At 33.2% G+C, this 14,257-nt stretch overlaps 1 protein-coding gene across 1 annotated transcript in view; it reads left to right on the top strand.

Moving 5' to 3' along the window:
- The window catches only part of pic (DNA damage-binding protein pic), a 172,862-nt gene that overhangs the window by 84,560 nt on the left and 74,045 nt on the right, over positions 1 to 14,257 (top strand). Inside the window, exons 10-14 of the mRNA XM_090383568.1 lie at positions 5,243 to 5,351; positions 9,411 to 9,589; positions 12,832 to 12,995; positions 13,202 to 13,332; positions 13,631 to 13,815. Of these exons, the coding sequence (XP_090239694.1) occupies positions 5,243 to 5,351; positions 9,411 to 9,589; positions 12,832 to 12,995; positions 13,202 to 13,332; positions 13,631 to 13,815 (768 nt within the window). The remainder of the gene's footprint in view (positions 1 to 5,242; positions 5,352 to 9,410; positions 9,590 to 12,831; positions 12,996 to 13,201; positions 13,333 to 13,630; positions 13,816 to 14,257) is intronic.

The raw sequence follows: 14,257 nt of genomic DNA, 5'->3' as shown, positions 1-14,257 counted from the left end.
GGCTTATGCCTCAGGCTGCGAGAGAGTTAGACTATGTACAAGTTAGTGCAAATGCGTCATATTAGTACACAGCCAATTGTAGATTAGCAAATTATTTGCAAAAGCGGCATCGTTTAAGTAACAATAGTCTTCTCCTTTAGGTGAAACGTTACTTATTCGAAGTAGTGCAATGTCATGGCAACTCGTCATGAAGGTATTCACAATATGAGATATGACTTAAACGATGCAGCTTTTGCAAATAATTTGCTAATCTAGAATTGGCTGTGTACTAATATGATGCATTTGCACTAACTTGTACATAGTCTAACTCTCTCGCAGCCTGAGGCATAAGCCCTTAATGCATTATAGTCTTAATTCATCTTATACGTCATCAGGCATCTCTCATATTGTGAAGTTATACTTCATAACTGTTGTGCCATCATTACATCACTTGGATACCTACCCACCCACCGAAGAAGGGCCAAATAGCCCTGAAACGGTGTCGTCTGGGTGGTGGTATACACTGAGAATAAGTAACAATGGTCTTCTCCTTTAGGTGAAGCTTTACTTATTCAAAGTAGTGCAATGTCGTGGCAACTCGTCGTGAAGGTATTCACAATATGAGATATGACTTAAACGATGCTGCTTTTGCAAATAATTTGCTAATCTAGAATTGGCTGTGTACTAATATGATGCATTTGCACTAACTTGTACATAGTAATGTGCCACATTATTAAAAAGGCAAAAACTGTTAAATATTTTGGCAAGTGAACTTCTGTATATCTTTTTTCTTGTTATTTTGTTATTTTATTTTTTTAAACAGAACATTAAAATGACTTTATAAGTTACTGTTTCAGTAACTTCACTGCAGCTGTGTTTTTTTTCCCTCCCAAATTTTTACCAACAACAATCAAAGGGAATAAAAGAATAAGTAACAATAAAATAATATAGTTAGTAAAGCTAATAAAAAATAAGTAAATCATGTAAAGAAATTTGCCAGACATGCCGATGCATTCTCAATTTATCATGCTAATATTTTGCAATTTATTTTTCACAGTTCATTCTTGGTTAGATTTATTGCCCACAAACTAGCAATCAACTCATCTCAAGTTGTTAGAGGTCAGATGTAACACTTGTTCTATGTAATCAACCATAGCAAAATAATTAAATAATAAAAATAAACAAAGTAAAGAAATTTCAAATACAGTTTATTGTGTTTCGTGTTGACGTGCATAATTTATCCACCGCATATAATTTATCTGTGCATAATTTATCCACTGCTGTATTCGATGCCAAATACAGCAGTGACATGTATTAATTAGATCTGGTAATTTAAAAAAAAAAAAAAAAAGTCTAGTGATATTGTCCAGAGTACTGGAAAGTAGTTCTGAAGTATTTTGGTCAAAACTGAATCCGAATCTCTCTTAATCCAGTGACAGCCATGATAGTGCATGGCATGCACCAAATAAAAAAAGAACTTGAAAATTAAAATGGCTAGCAGAGTGATGTAGATATGATTTTTAATATTCCTTCAGTATATTTTGAACTTTGATCTATACCCTTGATTTTGGTGGAATTTGACAAAATGTCCTTAAAAAAATCAGATGAGTTTTAGGCATTCTGTATATGCCTGTGCACCAGTTCATGTGCACAGGCATATTCATTTCACAAATATACGTGGTCTCATTTCTAATCTCAACGATGTTCATTTCCACTTTCAGTCTGCCAAACCCCTTGTACTTTTTCTGACAGAATCTCAGTTATCGGTTGATTCAACTACTGTTCATCTCAGTTGCCCAAATTATTCGCTGTACGATTCCTTTCGCCTCAAAGGTGGTACTTGTGCATATGTCCGTTCCGATATTCCCTGTCAAAGACTTGGTAATTTGGAATCTCCTCTTTTCGATCTTCTCTGGCTTAAAATCTCTCTACCTCATTGTGTCAAATTCATCTGTTGTCTCTACCGTTCTTCCAACTCCACTAATTACTTGGAGCTCTTTCCTCTCTTTGCAACTTGACTTTCTCCAGTCCAACTTTCCTAACAGTGAAGTAATTTTCCTTGGTGATTTTAATGTTCACAACTCCAGCTGGCTTCCGTTTTCTAGTCACACCGACCCAGCTGGTCGAGATGCTGAGGCTTTTGCAATTACTAATGACCTTACACAGATTATTCATTTACCTACAAGAATACTGGACAATCCTAACCATACAACCAACACACTTGATCTTTTTCTCACAAACAACCCTTCTAAGTACACAGTCGAGGTAAGAGATCCTTTAGGCACCTCAGATCACAACTTCATGATTGTCTCTTCTCCAATGGAGCCTTTATCTCATGGCTATTCCCAACCTCGTATTGTTTGGCATTACAAGAATGCAAAATAGGATGACCTGCGAGATTTCTTTTCTTCTTTTCCTTGGTCGGATTACTGTTTCAAAACTTCTGATGTCAATGTTTGCTCAGATCGTGTCAGTGAAATTATTCTTGCAGGAATGGAATCCTTTAACCCACAATCCACTTTAAAATCTTGTCCTTTATCTAAACCTTGGTTTTCCAATAAATGTGCTAAGGCTGTTCAAGAGAAGAATGTTGCATATCGTAATTGGCTTGTTTCTAATTCTTCAGTTTCATTTTCTGTCTACACCAAAGCTCGCAACAATTGTAAAGTGCTTATTAATCAGTCCAAACTAGAGTTTGAACAGGCTAAGAGTAGAAAATTTGCTTCTTGTCCTAATGGTAGCCGAGCATTCTGGTTCCTTGCCAAAGCTATTGGCCGCAACTTTTGCCCATTTCTGCTCCCACCTCTGTTCAAACCAGATGGTTTTGTTGTCACTTCAGCCAAGGATAAAGCTGACCTGCTAGCATCCCATTTTTCTACCAAATCATGTATTAATGATCTTGGTAAAACATCTCCCGCCATTCCCAACACGCTCAATTCAATGCCTCCTGCGCTCTTCCGTCAAACAGATGTCAGAAGGATTTTGACGAATCTTGATGCTAAGAAAGCTCCAGGTCCTGATGGTATTTCTCCACTTGTTCTCAAAACCTGTGCTCCTGAACTTACTCCTGTTCTTTGCCACCTTTTTTCACTTTTTTATTCCAAAGGTGTTTTCCCTTCTGCTTAGAAATTTGCTCATATCCAGCCAGTTCCTAAAAAGGGTGACATCCCTCCCATCCAGTTATCATCCTATTGCAATTACTTCTACTCTTTCTAAAGTATTGGAGAAATCAATTAACCGCCAACTCTTAAACTACCTAGAAAACTTCCGTCTGATCTACGATCGCCAGTAAGAATTCCGACAGTGTCAATCCACTGGTGATATTCTGGCTTATATTACCCATTTATGGACAAATTCAGTGGAAAAGTTCGGTGAAACACAAGCAGTTCTCTTGACATCTCAAAGGTTTTTGATCGTGTTTGGCATAAAGGTCTCCTAAACAAGCTTCCATCTTGTGGTTCGGCAACTGTTTTTTGTAATTGGTTATCCAGTTTTCTCTCTTATCGCTCACTGAGGGTCATGGTAGATACTCTCTGTTTTCTAACTTTTCCACTAATGCTGGTGTCTCCCAAGGTTCAATTCTTTCCCCTACTCATTTCCTCTTGTATATTAATGACCTTCTTCCATTGACTGGAAATCCTATCCATAGTTTTGCCGATGATAGCACACTGCATTCCACTTTCCATTTTGAGAAACCTTGCCCTGCTCAATCAGTTTCAACTTCTCGAACATCCACTATCTATTCCTTAAATGCCGATCTCCAGGTAATTCTCCAGTGGGGCAAAGACAAAGATATTTCCATGGGCACTGTTCTTCTGAATTGGCTTCTATAATTTCTGTTCTCTCTTTCAAAACAGTCCGAACACGTGCTGCCACCAGCCGACATCCGTTTACTGTCCAACTTCAAACTCACAGAACCAAATTTTCATCTTCCTCGTTTATTCATTCAACTGCCATTTTCTGGAACAACCTTCCTTCATATGTATTTCCTGAAAATTACAATCTACGGAAGTTCAAGTCCAATGTCAACAAATGTTTTCTCGACCTCCAACCCAAGCACGGTACTAAGTACTATAGGTTCTAATACCTCTCGTGTTTGGGGTTTACAGAAAAAAAAAAAATGTAATAGTAGGCCTAAGCACTATTACATGAACTGTGGTTGTAATTGCTTCTAGAAGGCTATAAATGCCTAACATTAATTTTTTTTTGGTATTAATTTATTATTTTATCTTTACATGTCATTGTTTTAGTTTGAAGTGTGTTGGATTATAATTTTCTGGTGGATGATGTAATTCGAGTTACAAGTTTTTGGTTTATGTTTAGTTGACTGTTTGTTGTTTGTGGACTTTATTGTGTAAATGTAATTCTTACTGTAATTTTTATGTCTTGCCAATTTTTTTAATGCTAGTTTTCAGCTAGCGCAGTTTGGGATGCCAAATACAGAAGTGACTAGTGGGATGCTGATAGAGTGCAAAATTTCAAAATGCACTGGCACTTCAATTCTACAATGCAGCTATCATTATTGTTCACAATACTAAAAAATAAAATAGTGAACCTTTATAATTAAATCAGCTTACAGTATTATTGATTTAATTTGCAAATTTATTGTCAACTTATTTGAGATCTAATTCACATATATTATGAACTTGATTGTGGAAATTCAGTGAAGTGCAGGAATGTGGCAGAAGAAAATCTGGCTGGCTGGCTGTCGATTTCTTTAAATTTTTTAAAATATTTTTTAAAACAAAGCATACATATTAAAAAATTTGTTATATAAGACAAACTTTTAAAAATATATTTTTGCCATATATGCTTATAAGATATTCCACAGAATGTCTCTGTGCATTTATATGCTTATGAAAATATCTGCTAGCTGCTGTGATGATTTTTAATCCTGGTTGAAGGATTAAAGGAAGAATTGAAGTGCCAGTGCATTTTGAAATAATATATATATATAAAAAATATATATATATATTATTTCTTCTTATATCAACTCTACTATCAAGATAATAAATGTCAACTCTACTATCAAGATAATAATTTTCTGTTTTTGTATCAGCAGCTTGCAAGTGATTTCTGTCTTTTGAAGTAATTTTATATCCATTCAAATTTCAAGTTTATTTAATGAAATTTTATTATACAATTATATTATATTTACTAATAATGGAGAAGAATACAATAGTGAATCATTTGATATTGTTGTTATACCTAAATATCATAAGCTTATTTTGTACTGATTGCAAATAATACTTATGGGATTTAGGATATTAATGTTAAATGGAGAAGAAGTGGAAGAAACAGAACTTCCAGGATTCGATACCAGTCAACAAACATTTTACTGTTCTAATGTGAAAGGAGATCAGATCATCCAGGTTAGTATTTAGGCCTCTTTATTTTTCTTTTAATAATTGAAGTGTATGAATAATTAGTTAAATATAATACATGTGCAGTTACAATGCATGTGACAACTGAGGAGAATGCAGATATTAAGCTGAATTTTGAATTAACATACACCAACATGCAAGTGTTGCATGCTTTCCACTGTTAGAGACCAGTTACATATGTAAATTGGAAAAAGTCTAGTGCATTTTGTGGACATAATTTGTACAAAAGGCCTGCAACATGCAAATTTCACACTACTTTAAAATTGAATTCGATGGTGGATTTTATTTTATTTCTGCTAGATGAGCAAATGTATCTGATAGATTTTTTTTTTTTCATCTCTGTACAATGTGGCAAAGAATACCAATAATGGACCAATGGAGATGGGTCAGTGATATGTGGAGGTTACCAGGTTCTTCAGCATGTCCAAAAGTGTCATCTCAATATTGTGGAAACAACTCCAGGAGACACGAAGTGTAACCTGCAGGAAGAGTGAAGGGTTTATTTTATCTTACTTGCAATCAAAATGCAAACAGTTAGAATTACAAATGAGCCAGAATGACAACAGGATCAAATCAGTATCAGGTCATGTATATTACAAGCATCTTATAATAGGTCATAATATCAACTGACTATTTTGTCATTATATAAAATTTATATATATTATTAACTTAGATTTCAAAATGTATAAGAGCAATAAAGCTCAATTATTAATAATTCATTATTAACTTAAATTTCAAAATATATAAGAGCAATAAAGCTGGTTTGTGGTATATTTTAAAATGTATGTTATCGTTGACCCTAGTTAATGTAAAATTAAGAAAATTTATAGATTTCTCTCCTGGTTTTTTCATCTCCTAAAGCGAATTTAAGTCTCGTGTGACTTTTGTTAAATGAATCCATAAGATTAATTACGATATCTTTATGAGAAATGACCAGAATATAGTCAAGGTACCTACCATAAAATGTTAAACTGGAATATACAGATTTAAATGTAATTGTTCAGTATTGTTTCCACTCAAGCTAAGTCCCATCGGGAGTCCAAAAATTTGTCAGTAAATGTTCTATTGAAAATCAATGTAATTGGCTTGAATGAGAAATCTGATTAAATAAAATATTTCAGTTTTTGGTAACTTGGTTTTATTCAATATTTTGGAATTACTGTTAATCAAGACCCATAGTAACAATTTTAACAATTTTAAAACCATAATATTGTGTCATAAATTTAGTTTTATATAATGTATTAATTGGATTAATTTGATGCGAACGTCGGGCCGAAGAATGTCCTATAAAAAGATGAGTTAAATCTCTAAATTTTACAACTATATTATTAACATATTAATTGAAAAAAATTATGGAAGTCCCCCCCCCCTCTTTTTGACATAAATGGCTGGGAATTGTGGCTAAAACTTGGATGTATCACCAGTGAATATTATTATTGTTAAATCCTTTACTGTTCATTAGTTACATAAATACCATGCAAAACTGAGTATATGCAAAAAGAAGTAAACCTTTCAAATACTTCCTAATTCATTTCACAAATATATATGGCTTAGTTCTTATCTCAGGGATGTCCATTTCTACTACAGTCTGCCAAATTCACTTAATTTTTATGAAATTTTAATAAGGAAAAAAGTTAATGACTACTTTTTTTTATGTGATTTTGAAAAATTTTCCTGATTTGTTTTTGATGACAATTTCACTCTAATGTTGGGCAGTCAAGGCAAAGTAAGACCACATTAATATTTGAAAACACTTATATACTACTGTATTTAAGTATTCATTTTTAAAGACAAAAATTCCATGAAAAAAAAAAAAAAAACACCTCAGAGCCAAACACTTGACAAAAACACTTTCAAGTGCTAATGGAAAACTCGCTATTCAATGAACTCATTGCTGAAAGGATTAAAACCCTTTTATTTGTGGCCATTTGCACTTGAAAAAATTGTGCATGATGACTGCCGATGATTGTTGGAATGAACTTTCACCTAGTGTTGTGAAAATAGGTAGTTTGAATAAATTTATAGATTTGGACAAATTATTAAAAGGGATGGGTAAATGAAGAGTAAAAGAATATTTTTTGGTTAATGCTGTATAAATGTGTTTCCTTACATCATTTTGCCAGTATCACCTAAGATTGGCATCTTGTTAAAACAACATTTCTTTGTAATAATTAACAAAATGACTTATAACAGTCATTTTGGTAGTTTTTCATTCAATATTGAATGCTTTATATAGGTCCATTCCAATTGGCCAGAGCGCCTCAGTGTTTTGTATGTTTTTTTACTGCATATATTTCAGTGAATATCTTTTGCTAATCATTTAGTTTTCTATAATAATAACATTTTTATTTACAAAAAACATGAAATGTTAGTGGCTTACAATTATACATACATTTTCAATTTTAGGGTTTCCTATAGGTAACCCTAAAATTCAAAATGTATATTGAAAAAGGGAAAAAATCAATCTATATTCCTCAAGGCCTATATTCCTGAAAAGAAAAAATACTATGCCCTTTGTCATACTTATGATATGGAGCGAGCCAAAAGACCACAATGGTGATTGTTACTTTTGTACTGTGAATGTATCAGGAATTGGCAGTGAGACCAATCTCTCACATGGCACCTCTATAGCCAGGTGGGCAGGAGCAGCAGCAGTGCGTAGCACACGCTTCTTGATTAGACCGGGGTTCGAGCCCATGCCCACCAAATATAGAGGATGTAGAAAGGTCAGGGAATGACCACCGCATGTCCCCAGAGCAATATGGCCTTAGTTGCTAATGCTCCTAAAAACCAAATAACAAACAAATAAACCAATCTTCACAATGACAGTATGCCAATTCCAGTACCTTCACAGCATGAACTAGATCTTTAGAAGATGAAATAGAATGTGATGAAGGTGTAATTGATGGAGACTTGAGAACTTCAGCTGATTCTGAGTACACAACCTACAAAGAGACATCAGAGCCAGAGCTGTGTACTCAAGATGAGTTCAATGACCTCATTAGAGATCTAGCCTTCTCCAAAGGTAAAGCTGAACTTCTTGCTTTGAAACTAAAGTGATCTTGTCTGACCAGTCTGATTGGATACTGTGACACAGTAACAAAGGAACCAAATGCAATGAGATATGAAGTTCTTTGAGCAGTGCAGACAGGCTGCCATGATAAGTTCATGGGATTGTCAATGATATGCAGGAATTTTGCCAACAGGAATAAGGAGGTGATAATCCCATTGTGTAAGACAATGGTTAGGCCACGTCTTGAGTACTGCATACTCATGTCTGGAAGCCTAATTTTAGGGAGGCTGTGGATCTATTGGAATGGGTGTAGAGGAAGGAGAACAATGAGATTGGTGAAGGGAACAAAAGAGTATTCTTGCCAGGAAAGGCTTCAGTTTGAAAATTGCAGTGTCTGGAGACTAAGCACCTGAGAGAAGATCTGATTGAGGTATTTAAGGTCTTGAATGGATTGAGTATGCTCAGTGCTAATGGAAACTTTTCTCCTGCACAGACTGCACACATCAGGGGAGCATAAATTCAAACTGAGGAATGATGATTGCAGGTCAGATTTGTCAAAATTTGTCTTCACCAAGAGGGTAGCTGATTGGCAGAAGAAATTCCATCTGGTGTTGTAGAGGTGGTTAGGTTGAATAAATTCAATGAAGAACTAGATAGACTCTTAGAGACAATGGACAGGTGAAATGGGAAGTGTTTTTTTTTTCTTCTCTTGGCTGATGCTGTATAAGTTTGCTTTCTTGCATCATTTGCCACTACTACTAATAATAAGAGGGGGTTGCAACATAGTTTTTTGGTTAATTATTAAATGAATTTGTTTTAACTAGTTAGTATACAAATAAACTGTCAGTTTTATTGTGAAAGAAAACCAAGGCATCAGCTCTTCTAAAAAAATGTAAATGAATAGCCACAAGTCTTGAAAAAATATTTAATAACTATTTTATATTTTAGGAATGAAAAGATTATTGGTATGCTAAATATCAGTAATATATAAACTTTGAAATATTTGTATTGAGAAATTTCTTTATTTTGAATAGGTCACTGCAGTATCGGTACGACTTGTAAATAGTAAAACAAAAAGGTTACTGAGTGAGTGGCATCCCCCAAGTGGACAGAATATTAGTGTAGTCTCATGCAATTCTTCTCAGCTAGTATGTGCTGTCAGAAATCAACTTTTTTACTTGGAAATACATGCAAGGACAGTAATGCAGATAAGGTATGATTTTTAGATAACATATAATTTGATATACCCTACTCAGTATTTATCTGAAGCTGAGGTATTACCTATAGCAGTTTGTTAGATTGTGAAAATAGTTAATTAGCTTTATGTAATCTGCATATCTGTAATGCTTCAATGCAGATATTTAAGATTGAAGTCTAGCAATGATCAAAACAGATTAAAAATGTTACAGTACACATCAAACATGTATATATAAAATTTATAATTATTGATTAAGAATTTTGTGAATTTAAGGAAATATCTATTTTAACCTTATTATATGGTATTTAGAACTTTCTGTGTCCACCTGGTGGGGGCATTTCATTTAATTTCCAGGAGACAGTACTTGTTGAATGGTGCAATGTCAATGTTGTGAGTTCTAAAACTTTTCTTATTATTTTTCTTACGTGATTCATTTTCTTATGTGAATTAAGGAAACCTCGTCTTTTTTCCATCATAAAATATGAAAAAAAAAAAAAAAGTTCTAAAAGTTTTTATTTAATCAAACAAATAATTTGAACAAATGAATGTAAACTGGTTAACACATGTATTCAGTGCGCTGAAACACTAATGGTTTTTGATAGATAATTTATTTGTTTAATAAGATAAATACCACAAAAAAAGTCAGGAAAAATAGTCATTGCATTTCTATTTCACAATTTATTGTATATGGTGCTGTATGACTTTAGCCTCTTTTTTTTCCAAGAAAAAGAATAAAATAAAAATAAAATTTTATTATTTATTAAAATTATTTTCCCTTTGAAAAAATATGCTATTTTATGTATGATGTATTTTGGGAAAGAAAACATGAAAAGTTTCACACAGTTGCTTTGCTGAGATCCCAGTATTGAACACCTTTGACACAGTCACCCTTTTCTACAATAAATAATGACCTGTGTTTTGAAAAGTCAGAAATTCCTTGGGCTACTTCAGTGGCATGTGAGCAAATACAAATGAATGCTGTGTCGTTGTTTATAAACAACAATGACACAGGTAAAATCTTTTTATGTGTGAGATGAAATTTGAACACCTTTTACGATCAGTTTTAATTTACTGCTTTGGCAAATACCCAATCTAGGAATTAAATTTGCCAGTTGTTATGGGGTTTTCTGGAGTCTTATTTCTCTAAACATAGTTGGTAAATGAATTTCTGGGAGCTTTGGTTATAAGATGCAATAAAAAAATTATCATACTCATTGCAATAAATATTCCATACTAAAACAGTAATAGTAATGATATTGATAATGATGATCCATTGCATTGTTTTCTCATGCCCTTTTAACTAGCCTAGTCATTTTTAGTTTCGTATCTACATCATTCTACAAGCATCTCAGAAATGGTGAATCTGCACTTTCTTAAATATTCTAATATTTACACATTATATTAATTATATAATATTTGACATGCTTTTAAAAATATGAAATAAAAAATATATTAAAAAAAAAGACTTGGAAAAGTGAAATATATTCATAAGTAGAATTTTTGAAGTTTGGTGAAGTTTTAACTATGGTTCACATTTTATTGTCTATGGGTATGGTGACCAGATCTTCTGGTGATCAAAGCAGAACACTTTGTTATAACACAACCATGTTAAATGAGGTGTCCGCTTTTGTAAATATATAATTGGAATGCCAGTAAAAAGCAGAAAAGTATAGCTTTTCAGTTTTCACTTTAATTGTTCATTTCATTAGTTCAAATTTTATTCACCATTGCAAAAAAATGCATTCAGTAGCCGCATTTGTTCCTAGTAAATATAATATATTCTCTCCTATCTATTTTAAATTTTCACGAGCCACTTCATTTTTTTGAAAGAGGCAAAAAATACTATACACCTGCCCATCACATATTGATTGACATGATTTTGTTGTTCCATTCTGGAATCCACAATATTTAAATACACAAAAAATGTTTTCCTAAAACAGAAGAATAAACACCACAAAATGCTATATAAACTGCATAATGCAGCAAGGTGTGATTTTTTGTAATGTTTTTTGTTACAAATGTATTGGAATGTTATGGGAACAGTAGCATTGTGCTCCTAGATTCTGTGCTGTAGACAGTATAATGTAAATTGGACCATGACATGTTATGTAATATCCTCTGAGATTCTACATAGGCAATATATAAAAGTATGGTGAAGAGGGCTTTTGATGTAAGAGTGTATATGACAAATTTTCAAAAGACCATGAGACAGTCGAACTGATTGTGTTCTTGCATTCAGATAACTGCTGTCACTGGAATGAATGTTTGTTTATAAGAACTAATGTTGGAAAACAAGTGCATTACAGTACATAATATTGCATCCCAACTATGCATGCATTAAAACCGTGGAAAGAATTATTTGTGGCCATTTGCACTTCAAAAAATTGATGACTGCCAGAGATGATGTTACTGTTAAACCAGATGTTTTTGGAACACAACACATTACTTGGTCAACAGAATGTTTGTTTCAACAGATTTGTCATTTCATTCCTGAGTTGAAGTAGTCCAGTAAGTGATGCCACACAGACTCCCACTCAGAAAAATTTGAATAGCTGTCAGCTTGCAAGGTCATTGTTGGTGTCTTTTGGGATGCCAAAGGAGTAAATCCATTTCAATTTTATAGAAACAGAGTTAATCTGCTAATAATGATATGCACAAGAAACTGGCAGGGCTGATCATCCTGCTGCAAGGCTGCATACTGCAACTTTGATGATACTGGCAAAATCACAACACATCCTCTTTACTGTTTGAGTTTTACTTGTTTCAACCAGTGAAAGCGCATCTGGGAAGGCAGAAATTCTAAATCACTAAAGAATAGGCTAGTGCCTTGAAGCTACTACATAATTATTTGATATGTCTTGCCATAAAATTAAAATTAATGTGTTAGTGTAAGTGGTGGATAACTTGAAAATACATGATACTATGGTTGTTATGGTATTTATATGCTTCCTGTAAAAACAGTAAAATTCAGGTCAACCCTGAACTGCCCTCGTTTAAATTTTTCATGATTTTTTTTTTTTTTCATTTTTCACTGTTTCTTATTTATTTAGTTTTAGTTTAGAATAGAAATATTGAATTTTCACTGTATTTTTAGGTTTTTTTTTTTGTTTCTTGTAAGCACCTTCAGCCTTTTCTTTCCCAGTCTTGTTAAATATGTAAGCCTGGGCTTATTTTGAGATGATATGTTCATATATAAGTTCTATTTAGTGTTCAGATAATTGATTAACAAAAAGTCTTTAAAATTTTCATTCTTCTAGTTCTACTAAAATGGAATATGAAGTGGCATGCTTAGACATTAATCCTTTAGAGGATACTCAGGAAAAAACTCATCTTTGTTCTGTTGGACTTTGGACTGATATCTCAGTTTGTATTTTACACCTTCCTTCATTAGAAATGATGCACAAAGAGATGCTAGGAGGTGGTATGTGTTCATCTAACCTTTATTGATTTCTTTGCTATGATTTCACATGTATTAATTCAGTAAATCCAAATGTTAATTAAAAAAATTATGACCATTTCGAACACTTTCTTATGTGATGAGTACAAAAAAAAATTTTTTTTTTTTTTTTATTTTAAATATTTATTTATGTTTGGGTATTTATTACATTACTTGTATTATTTTTGTAGAAATCATACCTCGTTCTATCCTGGCAACTACTTTTGAAGGCATTCATTACCTGCTTTGTGCTCTTGGTGATGGCTCCTTATTTTATTTTCTTCTGAATGCTCAGAGTGGACTTTTGACAGATAGAAAAAAGGTAAAATTTAGCACTTTATATAATTAATATAAAACAATTGTTATTCAGTTTTAATACAAGATTTTAACAGAAATGTAAATAGCAAAAATTAAAGATAGGTGAGCACCTTCAATTCTACATATTTCCATAGAAATGTAACAGGCAAAATATTATTTGTGTCAGTAAAACCAATGAATGAATAAGTGGGATGGTTCATGATATCCTGCTTGTATATGTTAAATGATTTTATTTTTAATTGTGAATATAATCAAGAGGCTTTTACTCTGTGTTGTAATGAAAACACTTATTTTTTTTTCAGGTTACACTGGGAACTCAGCCAACAGTATTGAAAACATTCCGTTCCCTAGCCACGACCAACGTGTTTGCTTGCTCTGACCGCCCTACAGTAATTTATTCCAGCAATCACAAATTGGTATTCTCTAATGTCAACCTCAAAGAAGTCAACCACATGTGTCCTCTCAATTCAGAAGGATATCCAGACAGGTGTGTATTTTAAGTGAAGCACTAATTCAATACTGTTAATGGCTTTAATAATAGTAGGACATTCTCCTTTCTTAGAGGCCAGAGTTTGCACTTGAAAACAAAATTGTAATGAATATTCAAAAATTTTACATTTGACTCTATTTCATATCTGCTTCTTTGTGTGCCCTCTCCTAACAAAGGTTGGCGACCACCACGGCAAATGTCTCTGGGAGATCTGAACAGCTGCTCAGTGTTCAGTCCTGTCCAATTCTTGATGTTATCTAGCCATGATATGTGTATTCTCCCAGGCTTTCTTCTTCCTTTCATTCTCCCCTCAATAATTAGTTTTGGAATTGTGTATCTGTTGTTCCACACCAGATGCCCAAGATGTGCCATTTTTCTTTTCTTTTCTTTACATCCTTCAGCAATTCACGGGTTTTTCCAATTCTCTGCATGACACTCA

Source organism: Mastigoproctus giganteus, chromosome 10 (assembly GCF_048544385.1).
Source record: "Mastigoproctus giganteus isolate SK-2022 chromosome 10, ASM4854438v1, whole genome shotgun sequence".
Taxonomy (NCBI): Eukaryota; Metazoa; Arthropoda; class Arachnida; order Uropygi; family Thelyphonidae; genus Mastigoproctus; species Mastigoproctus giganteus.
The sequence above is the reverse complement of the archived record's forward strand: the minus strand, read 5'-3'. Positions and strand labels throughout refer to the sequence as shown.